Raw genomic sequence first — 13,361 nt, 5'->3', positions numbered from 1 at the left:
GAAATATGCAACAACAAAACTGTGATTCGACATGATTCAAATTTATTTACAATAATATAGGAAGTATATATATGTATAGTATTGTAGCTTAGATGATAGCAATAAATTGACGGGACTTTGTAAATATACCGGTTGGTCGAATGCAAAACCAAATAAATGATGAAACCACTAGGTTTTTTACAACTTCTCAACTGGGAAACCAACAATAGGCTTTAGTTCTTTTGCTAAAGAACGCAGCTCCTCTATCTCCTCGCCACTAAGCCGCCACCCGAGTGCACCCGCAAATTCTGCTGCTTGTTCCCCATTTTTAGCTCCTGGTATCGGAACTACATTCTCCTGTGCTATTAACCAGTTGAGAACTACCTGCATGAGGGTTGTGATAATCTTGTTAAAAAAAGGACGCCACAATATTGGCAGTTTGTTGACTCAACACAGTTGCACTGCTTTACTGTGCGATTAGAAATTTTCATTCATTTCACCTCAATTACCCAGTGTCAGGTTTTTGAAACTCAAACATGTTCATGGGTCCTATTACTTGACACTTCAATTTGGACAAAGCATTAGGAAGTTTATTGCAATAGTCGAGCTTAACACTTGGGCACGTATGTGTCTAACTCAAGTTGCCCAAGCTCAAGTAAAATGCTTGATGAAGCTGTATACTGCATATATAGTACTTGGAAGATTTTTCTAGGATTTAACAATAATGATTGGAGAAGAAACTAATTGAGTATTAAGTAATTTACCTGGGTAGGAGTTTTGTCGTAGTTCTGTCCTATCTCTTTTATTTTGTTAACCAGAGGTTGCAGCTGCATTGCATAAACACATATTTCAGCAGCAATCTTATAATCCAATATTGCATTCAAACTTTCAAAGTTTGACAGGAACCAATAGTTACCTGGGTCAGGTATTCTCGAGTATATATGCGGCCTCGTGGACCAGAAGGTGGATTTTCTGGTGTGTACTTTCCAGTCAAGGAACCTGCACATATGAATCGTTTCGTATCACATCATCTTTCTATTGATGATGGTTTATCAATAGATTTATTTTGGATATCCAGTTTAGGAAGCTCAGATATGAGGAAAAATCCATATGAATATATGATTGTTATTTAGGTTATGTAACAAGCATAACTACATGCTACCAAAAACACAAACCTTGACCAATTGGTGAATAAGCAATCAAAGTGATCCCAAGCTCGTCGCAGGTAGCCTTGACACCGTTCTCCTCTGGGTTCCTGTAGATAAGGCTGTAGTTGACTTGGTTTGAAGCCAACGGAATGCCTCTCTTTTTTAGCTGCTGATAAGCATCACGCAGCCGCTTTTCTGCAATAGATTATGCAAATAATCATGAAAGCGAAAATCCAACGTTCCAAGAGCTACCTTAACCAAGATAAGGGATGCATACACTAAATTAAAATGACCAAGTTATCTTGTTGAAAGAATTGATTACATGATGGATTTTACACTAGTTTTTTTTACTTAAGATAACAGCATATGTCGTCTGATACTTGTAGACATACCGCTATAATTGGAAACGCCAACAGCCTTCACGAGTCCTTTCTCAACAGCATCACCAAGGCCGTCGATGTACCCTGGAAAGTAATCCTTGCAATTAAGTAAGACTGCTTAAACTCCAGATGTGGAGAGTAAAAATTTCAGCTCAGAAATCGAATTGAACTAGACGGAGATATTATTATTAATGAGCAACCTTCATTTCCCCATATTCCAGGCCTGAATCAGCACAAGACAGTAATTAACTTCACAAAGAGAATAACATAGTTATTGGCCATTTTCTGTAAGATCATGCTTACCAGTGCAGTTGATACAGCTCCACAGAGGAAAGTTCTAAGCGACTGAGAGAATCCTTTAAGGCTTTGACAACACTTTCGCGTCCTAATCTCCATGGCAATGCAGCAAACTTAGTTGCAACTGCAACATCCATCTTTGGATCCTTCTCTTTCCGCTCCTTAATAAACCTATCAAAGAATTTATTTTCATGAAATATCAAGATAACAAACCAGAATCATCAGCTCTACACTTCAGACTTCAGACTTCAGATGAGCTAAATGCAAACAGAACGCCTTTTCTAGCATTTTAGAGACGAAATAGCATGTTGTAAATGAAAGTTCTTGTAATACCTTCCAAGAAGAGTCTCGGAATTGATTGCACCCAGAGAAAACTGCAGGTAAGGGGAGAGTGAATATCAGTAACTGGATTTGGATGCCAAGAAACATAATGCTGTTAATTAGAACAACGAAACATAGTCGAACAATGAAATTGAATCTCACCCTGGAGCCATACACCTCTGCAGTGTCAATGAAAGTTATACCATTATCAAGACTAGTGTCAAATGCTGCCTTTGCTGCTTTCAACTTCCTGTCTGTCATATCATCACAATATCAATTCTGTTGGTTTTTCAATGTAAGAAAAACATTCAGGTACAGTTATTCAGTATTTTTTTCCTGTCTTTTCACAACTTCATTAAGCTTGTCAATGTCCATAAATTACAAGTTATCCATGATTCTATGATACCCCTCCTTCCATCATCAGTAATTAATCGTCACATGCAGTATGTTCTTCTAGGATGTCCGAAAAAAGCTATCACATTTACAAAACTAGAAATGGTTTACAATTCGAGTTTTCTAATATACCACTACTTAATTCAAGTGATGGGGTGAGACTAAATTTAACATAACCATTTATTTATAACTCAACTTATTCCGAAAAAGGGGATTATTAATTAAAAAAGAAATTCAACAGGGAAGTTGCAAGGGTCCCTCAAAATTCATAATACATGTTTCCTAATCATAAAGGGTATCAATATAATCAAAGAGTCATGATGAAAAGATATCTGGGTACACCATACTAGATAAAATTACACTATCAACGCGACTATTAATCCCGAGCAATAAACTATTAAGCAAAGAGATTGAAAGGGAAGAAAAATTATTACCATCCCATTCAAAGTTGTTCCAATAACTGGCATCACCCCAAGACCAAGCACCAACACCCAACCTAGTAATTTCCAAATCAGACCCTCCTAATTTGATCTTTCCTTCATCAATTGGGTTCATCTTTACAGAAGTAGCAGTCACATTATTATCCTCAAAAGATGTAACTGCCCTTATAATCATACTTCTGTTTTCTTGCTTCATGATTTTGCTACCATTTTTGCCATACAAACACCAATTAGCAGCACCATTTAACTGCAAAGCCATCTTCTAATCTCACTTTTTTTGGTTAACTTTTGCTTAAATTATTGTAATGTTATATAATATGTTCTTCTAAATAGTTGGTTCAAAACTCAAAAATGAAGTGTGTAGTAGTCAAATATGAACTGTAATAAGTTATGGTAAATTGGTGGTGTTGGTGTTTGGACCCGTACCACATGAATTGCATTGTTTTCTTGTTTTTTTGTGGGTTTTTGGGGAAAAAAATCTCAAGAAAAATATGGTCATGAATTCAACAGCTAGCTTTGTGGGCCTTCACTCTTCTCATAGTCTCATTTTGTTACAAATTCTTAAATGGACCTGGTTCACACTAATTTATTGTGGACCACTAACATTAGAGAAAGTATGGTTGTTTTATTAATAAAAAAAGGGTCACTATAATTAAAAAAAAAAAGTCACTATGTTGAAATAAAAATCATTTTGGTTATATATAGGCATAAGTGGTTATTTTTGTAATGAAATATTTTATATACTGATCAATATGAATAATAAAGGTCACTATGTTAAAATTAGGATAATAGCGTCGTATTTCAAGTTCACAATATTATTAAACGTTGTAGTAGTTTTAATAAAGGTTACTATGTTAAAAATAAGGTTACTATGTTAAAAATAATGGTTACTATGTTCAATATAATGTCAGTTGCGTGTGTATAGACCTCAGGTCCACAATAATATTATTGTGGACCAGGTCCACGCAAGTCTTTTTGTCATTTTGTTACGTGCAATTTTTTTTTTGGAAAAAAAATGTGTATCAGGTGGGTATGGGTTGATTTTTTTATAAAAGTAAGGCGAATGATTCGAACCAGACTAATCAATCATCAATAACTTAATACTAAAAGCGAAACCAGTGATGACACATGTCATCCACTGGTTAAAAATTTTCCCTCCAACTTATCTTTCCTCTTTTTTTGGTCGATCTTTCATGAAAAGTATTTATAGCCTATAAAATATTCACCTTCTACGTTAGCGATTAATATTTTTTCCATACTAACTTAAAGGAAATATTTTAATATGTAAATATTTTACATTAAATAATTTTTGTTATAAAAAAATTAGCATAAATAAGTAGTACATATATTCGGATACCATAATTTTTTTTGGATATAATTGTTAAATTTACGTTGTACGGAATAACTATATAAGTAATTTAGTAAAATTCGTGCATTGCACGGGACTTTAACTAGTTACTTAAATAGTTAAATATGTTTTTATAAAGGTCTATGTCACGTTGACTCCTCATGATGAAGAGGTTCAAAGGCTAAACCTCTTAGAAGAAACATTACTATCTAACTATCTAAGTTAATTGAAGCTGCATACTACATACATACTTTTATTACAGTGCCATTAAATATAAGCAGTTGCCTAACTAAGCTACCAAAGTAGTCTACATTACTAAAAACAGATGTTGTCAATTAAAAAGACGTACGAAAAATAAATTATGGGGACGGAGGGAGTAGCACTAGGCAGTCGGCACTACTCGTCCCCAAAACTTCAACCCTTTTAGCCTAATTTTAGTCCCAAAATGAACGATCAATTTGCATTAAAATACCCACTAATTTATCACAATATTTATGCAAAATTAGCTTCCCATATAAAATTATGGTTTTTCATGTAATTTTAATAATTTGGCTCTACTTTTTTACAAACCTCAGGTAAACTTGCACCAAAAAAAAAAAAAATCCCACGTAAATTTATCTTTCCAATATATTTTTATTTTTTTTTATTTAAATTTCTTAATAACTGCGAAATCAACCAAAGGGTCGAAGTTTTGGAGACAGAGGGAGTAATATATAAAGCTAAACTTTTAGCCAAGTCACAAAAACACGAATAGACTTCCTAAGATAAAAAATTTAGTTTAAAATTTTGTTTGGATAGAATTTTTGGATAAAATTGTTAGTCTAGAGTTTTATTTTCGATAAAAATACCAATATTTTAGATGTACAAATTGAATTATAATTTATTCAAAAAAAATTATTAGATTATAATTCTCAAAAATTATCATATAAATTTATTTTTTTATCATAATATTTTTTGGAACGAAAGAATTAGTTCAAAGCGTAAAAAAATCAATTTATTACATATACTAATCGGTTAAAATAATATATATACTTCACAATTTAAGAGAATTGTTGGGTCATGAGTTATCTCAGATGAAAAAATTATTTTAAAATTCAATAAACAATCCGAGCATCACACGGGACACAAAATTAGTTATATATAATTCTGACGAAAATCTAAAATTAAAATTACAAATATTTTTGTATAAGGTCAAGTGTACAAATCATAAAAATAGATTTTATATAAATCATGCATCTCACAAATTTAACCCAATTGAAATACTATACTCCGTAGCAAACTAGTTTTCTTTTATCGTGTGATATTAGTAGTAAATAAATAAATTAATTAATTAAAAAATTCTGTATACTTGGTAAATCGTAATTGTGATATAAGATAGAATTAATGCTTGGAAGAAATAAATAAAGATATCAAATATTATTAGGACTTCGATGAAAGTATATAATAACATTAGAGATTATATTATTCAAGACAAGAAACAATAACAGCTGATTTGGACGACATTACTCTCACACTTAAGATTAAGGGTGAAGAATGTAGAGATTCATTAAATAATCACTCAAATAAAAATCCGCTAAGTTAAAGTTAAGATACTCCTTCCGTTACATATTACTTGTCACCGGTTGTGCATGGTACCCCAGGAGCAATAGTAAATGGCACAATTAAGTTGGAGTTTGAAATCAAATAAAATTTGTAATTTCCTTAGAGAATCAGGATAGAAAAACTATATATATACACCTATAAAGTTCAATATCTAATTCAATTTCAATAACCCACTTCGTAATTTAGGTGACTTTATTCGAAAAAATGGTTAAATGCAAGAGTTGTGAGAAGAATATTGAGAGTGATCCAAAGAAAAACAAGCTTTCTGAAGAACCGACGATACGAAAAAATAAATTTTATCAATTGTTTGTGCAAAGATTGCGGCGAATGAAGGAGATTCAAGACGCCAAGAATTCTGTACTAGAATTGAGCGATACATTGAAGTCTTTGGATATCAAAAACACTTCCAAATCGTCTAAGAAAATCACTGGTGAGAATCTGGCCAATTTGAGGAACAAACAACGGTATTTGGAAATCGAAAGTTGGAGACGAAAACGTTGTGAAGATCAAGATCAAGATGATGATTAAGGAGGTTATAATGCTTATTTAGGGACATTGTTATTATTAATGTAGGGTTTATTATTATTATTGACGTTTGGTTTTTTTAATTTCGGAATAGTATTATTTCTTGTTTACAATATTTCACCAATCGTAATATAGCAGTATAGTTTTGCTTCAGAAATCTGTTTAATTCTAAGTTATTGCGTTTTTAATTGATCATGCATGATTAAATTGCTCAGCCTAATTGTGGTTTTTGGACATTGGTTTGATATTGATTTGGTTTCAATTTTACTGGCAGATACTATCTCTGGTGTTTTAGGTGTTCATGTCGTAAAACCCTAGAGTTTGTTCGTGGTCGCTAATACTGTAGAAAAAATTACCTACTTTCCAAAAAGGAAAAAAAAAAAAAAAGGGTTTTGACCTATTTTTGATTCATTATACATATATAAGTATATTATTAATAGAGGTGGTTATTGGACAGGGTAGCCTAATGATAATAGGGTCAGGGCCAAGCTTATAGGGCTTTTAATGGACAGGGCTATTAATGGACAGGGCCCTTATTGAGTAGGGTCAATATAGGGCCAACATGTTTTTTCAATTTAGTTGATAAAGAAAATACATAATGTAAAAATAATTATATAGATTAATTTGTATTCATATGTATTTTATAATGGCTTTGTCCAATATTTATTTTAATTGATATTTTGTAGGCCCGCCCATTATCGACCCGCGACCCGCATTGGCCCGACCCTATAAAATGTGACCCTATTTGACCCTGACCCGCAATTGACCCGCACCGACCCTGACCCGACCCGCCCAGACCCTGACCCGACCCGCCCAATAACCAGGTCTAATTATTAATATGGGAATGAGGTATAGTAAGATACATATTGACTTAGATTGGAGAATTTTAGACTAAAACCTAAAGGCGCTAATGAGAGTCGCAGTCATAGGGATGGCAATGGATCGGATTCGGATCGGGTGGAGCTTCACCCGCATCCATCCATTACTCTAATCGCTCCATCCACATCCATCCGTCATCCGCTTCACCCATCATCCATATCCGTCCGTCCATCATCCGCGGATGAAACGGGTGGAGCGGATGACTAATGGATGAGTATTAAAGTGGAAAAAAACTCACATAAACTCTAATTTTCGGTTATTTGTACAATAATTTTTTTATTTTATTAATACAAAATGAAACAATAACAATATATTGTTTGAACAATTAATTTGCAACAAAAAAATAAGTAATTTTCTTGCACATTTCATATTTTATTATTAAAATTCTTAGATTAAAAAATATAATATATGTTAAACGGGTGGGTGGATGGTTAGCGGGTGAAAAAAGTATCATCCACATCCGATCCGATCCATCACCCGCTTCATCCGTCACCCGCTTCTCATCCATTTAATTCGGGTTTTCGTCCATTTATTTATAGCGGGTGGAGCGGGTTCGTGGATATCCACTTAATATTGCCATCCCTAGTCGCAGATGAAGCCACCAATGGGAGAGTAGCGAGTTTAGACTAATAATGTTACTCCCATTGGAAGACTCAAACTATATAAGAGTAAGTAAACACAACACAAATCTCCACATTTATAAAAATTGAACAGTAAGCTCGAATAAACAGATCTTTTTGTCAGGATATAACTTTCAGAGAACATCAGCAATTGATTTTCAGTAAGAGTGAAGAAAGATGCTAAAAATAGTAAAGCATCAAGTACTGCATAACCTAGCATTAAATTTTCAATCATATTGTATGATCAATAGTTAGTGCATAATACCCAGTTTCTGAAAAATCAAGTGTGTTCCGAACGAGCAAGAAAGTGAAATCAGGGCGAAATATGAAGCAAATATGGGCACCAACGCTTAATAGTTACTTGAACAGAGCTCTGTATTCCTCTGCCTCCTGATTCATTTCTTCAAGGGTTCTATCCTTCCTTTCCTTGTCCAAGTCCAGCTTTTCAGCTAATTCCTTCTCCTTCACATCAATCTGGTACCACAAACGAGGAAGGGTTAAGTGAGCAAGCTACACACTTACACATTGAGAGAGGAATTAGAATCTATAGTAAACATACTAAGCTTACCGCATCATAGATTTCATCGTTCTTCTCAAAGTCACCAGTCTTCCGAGGAATTATATGAATGTGGACATGTGGTACGGTCTGTCCTGCTTGAGGTCCATCCTGATAATTCATAATATACTTGCATAGTCAAATTGACTTGTCAAAAAGGGTGGCATGCATTAATTTCTAATTTTAAGGGAAAGCTGATTAAGGATAGTTAATCATGTATACATTCCCACATAATCCTATACAAATGGAAGATGCTGCTACCTGCAGCACATTCCCTATGAAGAAATGTTAAGTAAACCAATTAAAATAATCAACCAACAAAAACTGAATTGATGAGTACATAGTAGGCCAACAAGATATCGTAATGTTACTGTACGTACTTGGATTGCAAGAGTTAGTGATGATGCTTTATGGTAATGCTCCAACTTGCTGCCAATTTTTTGTGCTGTGAGCCATAAATCACAGGTCTCATCACCAGTGAGATCGGCAAAGCGCTTTACTTCACGCCTTGGGCAGACAAGTACATGTAAGAAATGTTAAGTAAACCAAGCACACAGAGAACACAACCATTGACATACATTGCCTTTGTTGATAAAGAAATTCACAAGTTCAGTTACAAGTTTGGATTAAAAGTACAGCAACAATGCATTAAAATTATCATAAATATGAAAATCATGAACTTCGCTGTCTAATGTTGAGTTGTTAACAAAACTCACACTAGTGAAAACTACTTAGTTTAAAGTGGTACCATTAGCAAGTACACCAATTACTAGCAAACTCACCCCACATACCAAGGTTGGCAAGGTGAGATGGTCAGGCATAAGGTCAATATAGTTGACTAATTTGAAGCAGAACCTTAAAATCCAGTACAACAGCAAACCCTTAAAGGGAAACCTGCATCAGGTTAGCAAAGGAAGCTCTCTGTCTTTGAATAAACTACAAGGCAAAGTTTAAATATAGAGCCTGAGAAAGACAATGAGAGAAAGCACTATGTCTGATGCTTGAAATGAATAAGAACAGAATCTCATGTTTAATCTTACTTTATCTCACTATCAGATATGTTATAAAGTTTGACTTGAACATAGCATTTATTAATACATGCATGCAGTGTGTGTGGCGCACTGCAGTCGTGCAAGCATATTCTGTTGTCATAAAATAACTTACATAGTACAAAATTTACATAAGATGGAATTTATAAAAGGAACTTGATGTCATAAAAAATCAAAGGATATGACCTGCAAAAGAACAAAAAAATAAAAGAGTATCTTAGATAATGGAAATAAGCTTGATGGTGAAGGGTAGAGCAAAAACGTCAATCTTAAGTTTGAAAAAAGTCCCTAGATCCCCAGCAAGTCAACAACAACAAAAATAGAAACCCGTCACCAAGACACTATTTTCTGTTTCATTGACTATTAACTACTTAGGTGCATGTTAGCTTTTCACCTACTTGTACACGCCATATATTAAATATTTTGCAAATCACAACAGTCCTTTTAAATAGATTTCTTTTAAATAGATAAGTACATTACAATAATTTTCCTTTGAACGCAACCAGCTAAAGCAAGAAAACTAGGGTTGATCTAAGCGACTAAGCATCTAGAAATTCACAATATTTATGTCTTCCATTCTTAACTAATCTCTCTAATTGAGCCTTTGTACAAGTAAAAGTTTTCCTTTATATGCAAGACATGTAAGAACTAAGAACTGAGCAGTCAATTGATTCCATAATTACAATGCATGTTAGGACACCCAGGGAAGAACCAATCATGTATCTGTCTACATGAGTAAATAAAAGTATAAAACATCAAAAAAAAAAAAAAAATCGACCAATATAACAGGTAACTGATGCTGAATTATATTAAACAGATTAAACAAAGTGAAAAGGTTTACCAGGAAGAAGAGGGCGCAAATTCACCATGGAATAAGAGAGAGTGGTAGAGTAAAATACTTCTTTTGGATCTATTTTGTAAGGCCCAAACACAAAAGACTCTGATTCCATCTGCATGTTAAATGTGCTAATGATTAGGGGTTGCAAAATATCTTCATGATTCCAATACAGTTTTACAATCACAAAAGAATGAAAAGATACATGTGCTGAAAACTTGACAGACAGAGAAGAAAAGCCTGAAACCCGCCTTCTTGCAGGATCTAGTAATCATGGTGGAGAAAGTTCGAAGCCCTCTTGATGATGTGAAGAGTGGGAAGATGGAGGAACACCTCATGCTCTGAAGAGTGGAACTCCTGGTAATGGCAGTAAAAGTCTGTGACAACATTATGTGCTCCAATTGCCTTAATATCATCTTCCCTAATCCCAACCTGGATTGATATAATGATCTAAGAATGAAGGCAAAATCTCACAAAATGATCAAGATCTTGGATATAAGGTACTTGAGAAAGGCTTATATATAATCAAAAGTCGGTCAAGAGATATTTCAGCAAAAATTGCTTTTTCTAGGATAGAAATGGGAAATTTTGGAATCAAGGAGTATTGCCATGAGTTATAACCTAATGAATTCTACACCGGCTAGTTAGATTTCGTGGAGTTATCCAAAAATAATGGGAACAGGTTCTCTAGTCTAACCCCAAAAACTTTACGAAACTACACCAATGTATAATGAAGAGTCGAAGACCTTTTGTTTCATCCAGCAAAGATAGGAAGAATCGACAGCACTCATGTAGTGCTCTAGCTTCTGAAGTCAAATAGTACTCCAAGAATCTCATAGTCAACCTTTTTTACAGCAACACTCACACTCTATCTTCTTATAAGATAAAAAGAATTCCCAATTATTGCTCAAATCCCAGCAAAGCAACTAAAGAAACACTTCACAAATAAAAAACAATGATTACCAAGTGTATCCTATATAAGGTATGGGTCATAGAATGTGCACATCCTTACAACAAAAGCTATTCCTAAAAAGAAAACAGAAAATCTTCAGTTACAGTCTGTGTAATGACCCCCAAACCCTGCCCACCCACAGATAGTCATAAAAGATCAGGATCCTAGCTCATAAACATTCAAATCAATGCAATTAACTCTTGGCATTCCTAGCAAAACTCTATATTTGGCTCCACTTTCAGTCCTGTTCCTGAGATCCAGACCAAGGCAATAGCATCATCTCATTTCACAGGTAAATTAGCATGTTCCTCTTCTGATTCATCAAGCAGATGTGCTTGTTACTCTAGCTATCTGAGTACACAGCTTTTGATTAAAAACCCTAGTGCGAGTGATCAAATGTGACACCACAACCTTTAATACTAACCCTTTCATATCACACTACCAAACCCTCAAAATATCATCATAACGCATTTGGGTACAGCTCTGCTTTTACAACAATCTTTGATACTATTAACAATGATTTTCCTCTGCAAACACTTGAATGCTGTGCGAAATAAAAAATTATGGGCCTTTTAATGAAGAACCCATTTGTTGAATATAAAAATTGTAACTTGATAGACCTGCAAGGGCTGCAACTTCAATAATGTTGTCTGTGATTCATAACCTTGTGTTCAAATAATTATAGGTCAGCTACTCTTGCACACACGGCCGTCTAATTATAAAAATGGGGCCTTGAAAATTCAACGAAGAGTTGATAAGTTATCATCCAAATATCCAATGTTTGAATAATCAGTTTGAATAATCAAGAAAGTGTTTATAGCTCTCCCTATCTTCATTTACACTAAAAAATCGGATAATATATACTTGTACGTAACTTTGATAATGATCAATCGACTCAAACATAAAATTGGCCATCAATCAATTATATCAACAATTAACCATAAACATATTCATCCGACAATCGAATAAATCAACTCCATAACCAAACAACAAAATCAGCTGAACAGCACAGTTAATTACCAATAATCAAAACCAAACGATGACAAAAATGCAAGCCCTAATTCCTAAAGATAATCAAAGTTCAAACTCATTATGTCAACAATTAACCATTAACATAAACTTCACACAATTGAAGCAAACTACTCAATGATCAAATAAACAAATCAGCTGAACAACACAACTAATTACCAATATTAAAAACCAAATGATGAGAAAAATGCAAGCCCTAATTCCTAAACATATTCAAAGTTCAAACCCATTATTTTGATCAACCCAACCATTGCACCAATTAATCCAGTAATAAAACAACTAATGCGCCAATATATAAACAATTTAAAGTAAACCCCATCAATTATGAACTTATTCAATTCACCCCATTTAATAATTAGACAAATATCATAAAACTCAAAGATATTTTGGGAAGAAAATTAATAAAATAAAACTAAAGAAAAGCAAGAGAGAGTAAAGTACTAACAGAGATATAGTGTTGTCTTAATTGGGAGTTAATTAGTTGAATCAGCTGCCTTCGAGGAATGCGGAGTTTACGATTGTTGCTGGGAATGTTGTTGGCAAAAGGCTTGTGCGCAGATCTTGCTTCAAAGTTCCACTCTTTCTGGGTTTAGAATAAAGAAGAAAGAATCTGTCTTTCTTCTTTTATTATGCATCTAATGTACACAAGTAACACAAAATCATTGATCATAGACACGAGTGCACGATGACTCAAAAAATACAATCGGAATTATGATATTGCATCTACTAGCACGTTTGTCATTACACATCTATAACCATCACACGTTATATTATTTTGCAAATTGTGGACGCTTTAGACACTTTTTAAAGATGAGAGATAAAGAGAAATACCTATTGATAATTAAAGATATTAGTGATCAAATATTAGCATCGGCATGCGTGTGCAAGAGAAATGGAGCAAGTATTTAAAAACGGAGGGAGTAATAGTCAAAGTTGTGCATTAACACGTTGGTAATCAACATGTTGCATTTAGCCTACAATGGAGAAAGTTTAATCATAGCATGGTCT

The 13,361-nt window shown here is 33.9% G+C and overlaps 2 protein-coding genes across 4 annotated transcripts; both read right to left on the bottom strand.

Annotated features, from left to right (window-relative positions):
• Positions 1-4: 4 nt before the first annotated feature.
• LOC145558240 (putative oxidoreductase At1g06690, chloroplastic) lies at positions 5-3,335 on the bottom strand. The gene is made up of 10 exons (XM_081619404.1): positions 2,953-3,335; positions 2,288-2,379; positions 2,138-2,178; positions 1,811-1,975; positions 1,708-1,730; positions 1,520-1,591; positions 1,155-1,322; positions 896-978; positions 744-806; positions 5-363 (listed from the first exon to the last, which is right to left on the bottom strand). The coding sequence occupies exons 1-10, from the start codon at positions 3,215-3,217 to the stop codon at positions 178-180; spliced, it is 1,158 nt and encodes a 385-aa protein (XP_081475530.1). The 5' UTR covers positions 3,218-3,335; the 3' UTR covers positions 5-177.
• A 4,787-nt stretch (positions 3,336-8,122) lies between these two features.
• On the bottom strand, positions 8,123-13,036 carry LOC145558238 (bifunctional bis(5'-adenosyl)-triphosphatase/adenylylsulfatase FHIT-like). Of its 3 annotated transcripts, none has more exons than XM_081619397.1 (6): positions 12,799-13,036; positions 10,624-10,804; positions 10,377-10,487; positions 8,869-9,015; positions 8,501-8,599; positions 8,123-8,406 (listed from the first exon to the last, which is right to left on the bottom strand). In XM_081619397.1, exons 2-6 carry the CDS (start codon positions 10,786-10,788, stop codon positions 8,290-8,292), a joined length of 639 nt encoding a protein of 212 aa, XP_081475523.1. In that variant the 5' UTR covers positions 10,789-10,804; positions 12,799-13,036; the 3' UTR covers positions 8,123-8,289. The 3 variants fall into 3 exon arrangements, with proteins under 3 accessions (XP_081475523.1, XP_081475525.1, XP_081475524.1); XM_081619399.1 differs by having other exon boundaries at positions 10,578-10,804; positions 12,799-13,020; XM_081619398.1 differs by lacking the exon at positions 10,624-10,804 and having other exon boundaries at positions 12,799-13,011.
• Positions 13,037-13,361: the final 325 nt, after the last annotated feature.

Source organism: Chenopodium album, chromosome 9 (assembly GCF_948465745.1).
Source record: "Chenopodium album chromosome 9, dcCheAlbu1.1, whole genome shotgun sequence".
Lineage (NCBI taxonomy): Eukaryota > Viridiplantae > Streptophyta > Magnoliopsida > Caryophyllales > Amaranthaceae > Chenopodium > Chenopodium album.
Note: the sequence above shows the minus strand (reverse complement) of the source record. Positions and strands in the feature narration are given on the sequence as shown.

What these genes read in the sequence shown, in the direction of transcription:
- LOC145558238 (XM_081619397.1), bottom strand. Translation starts at nt 10,788, where the DNA reads ATGATATTAAGGCAATTGGAGCACATAATGTTGTCACAGACTTTTACT. An exon ending in TGCGCCCTCTTCTTCCTGGT is followed by an intron (nt 9,016 to 10,376) that starts AAACCTTTTCAC and finishes TAACATTTCTTA; the next exon opens with CATGTACTTGTCTGCCCAAG. An exon ending in ACGATGAAATCTATGATGCG is followed by an intron (nt 8,407 to 8,500) that starts GTAAGCTTAGTA and finishes TTGTGGTACCAG; the next exon opens with ATTGATGTGAAGGAGAAGGA.
- LOC145558240 (XM_081619404.1), bottom strand. Translation starts at nt 3,217, where the DNA reads ATGGCTTTGCAGTTAAATGGTGCTGCTAATTGGTGTTTGTATGGCAAA. An exon ending in CAGAGGTGTATGGCTCCAGG is followed by an intron (nt 2,179 to 2,287) that starts GTGAGATTCAAT and finishes CCTTACCTGCAG; the next exon opens with TTTTCTCTGGGTGCAATCAA. An exon ending in TGGCGTTTCCAATTATAGCG is followed by an intron (nt 1,323 to 1,519) that starts GTATGTCTACAA and finishes AATCTATTGCAG; the next exon opens with AAAAGCGGCTGCGTGATGCT.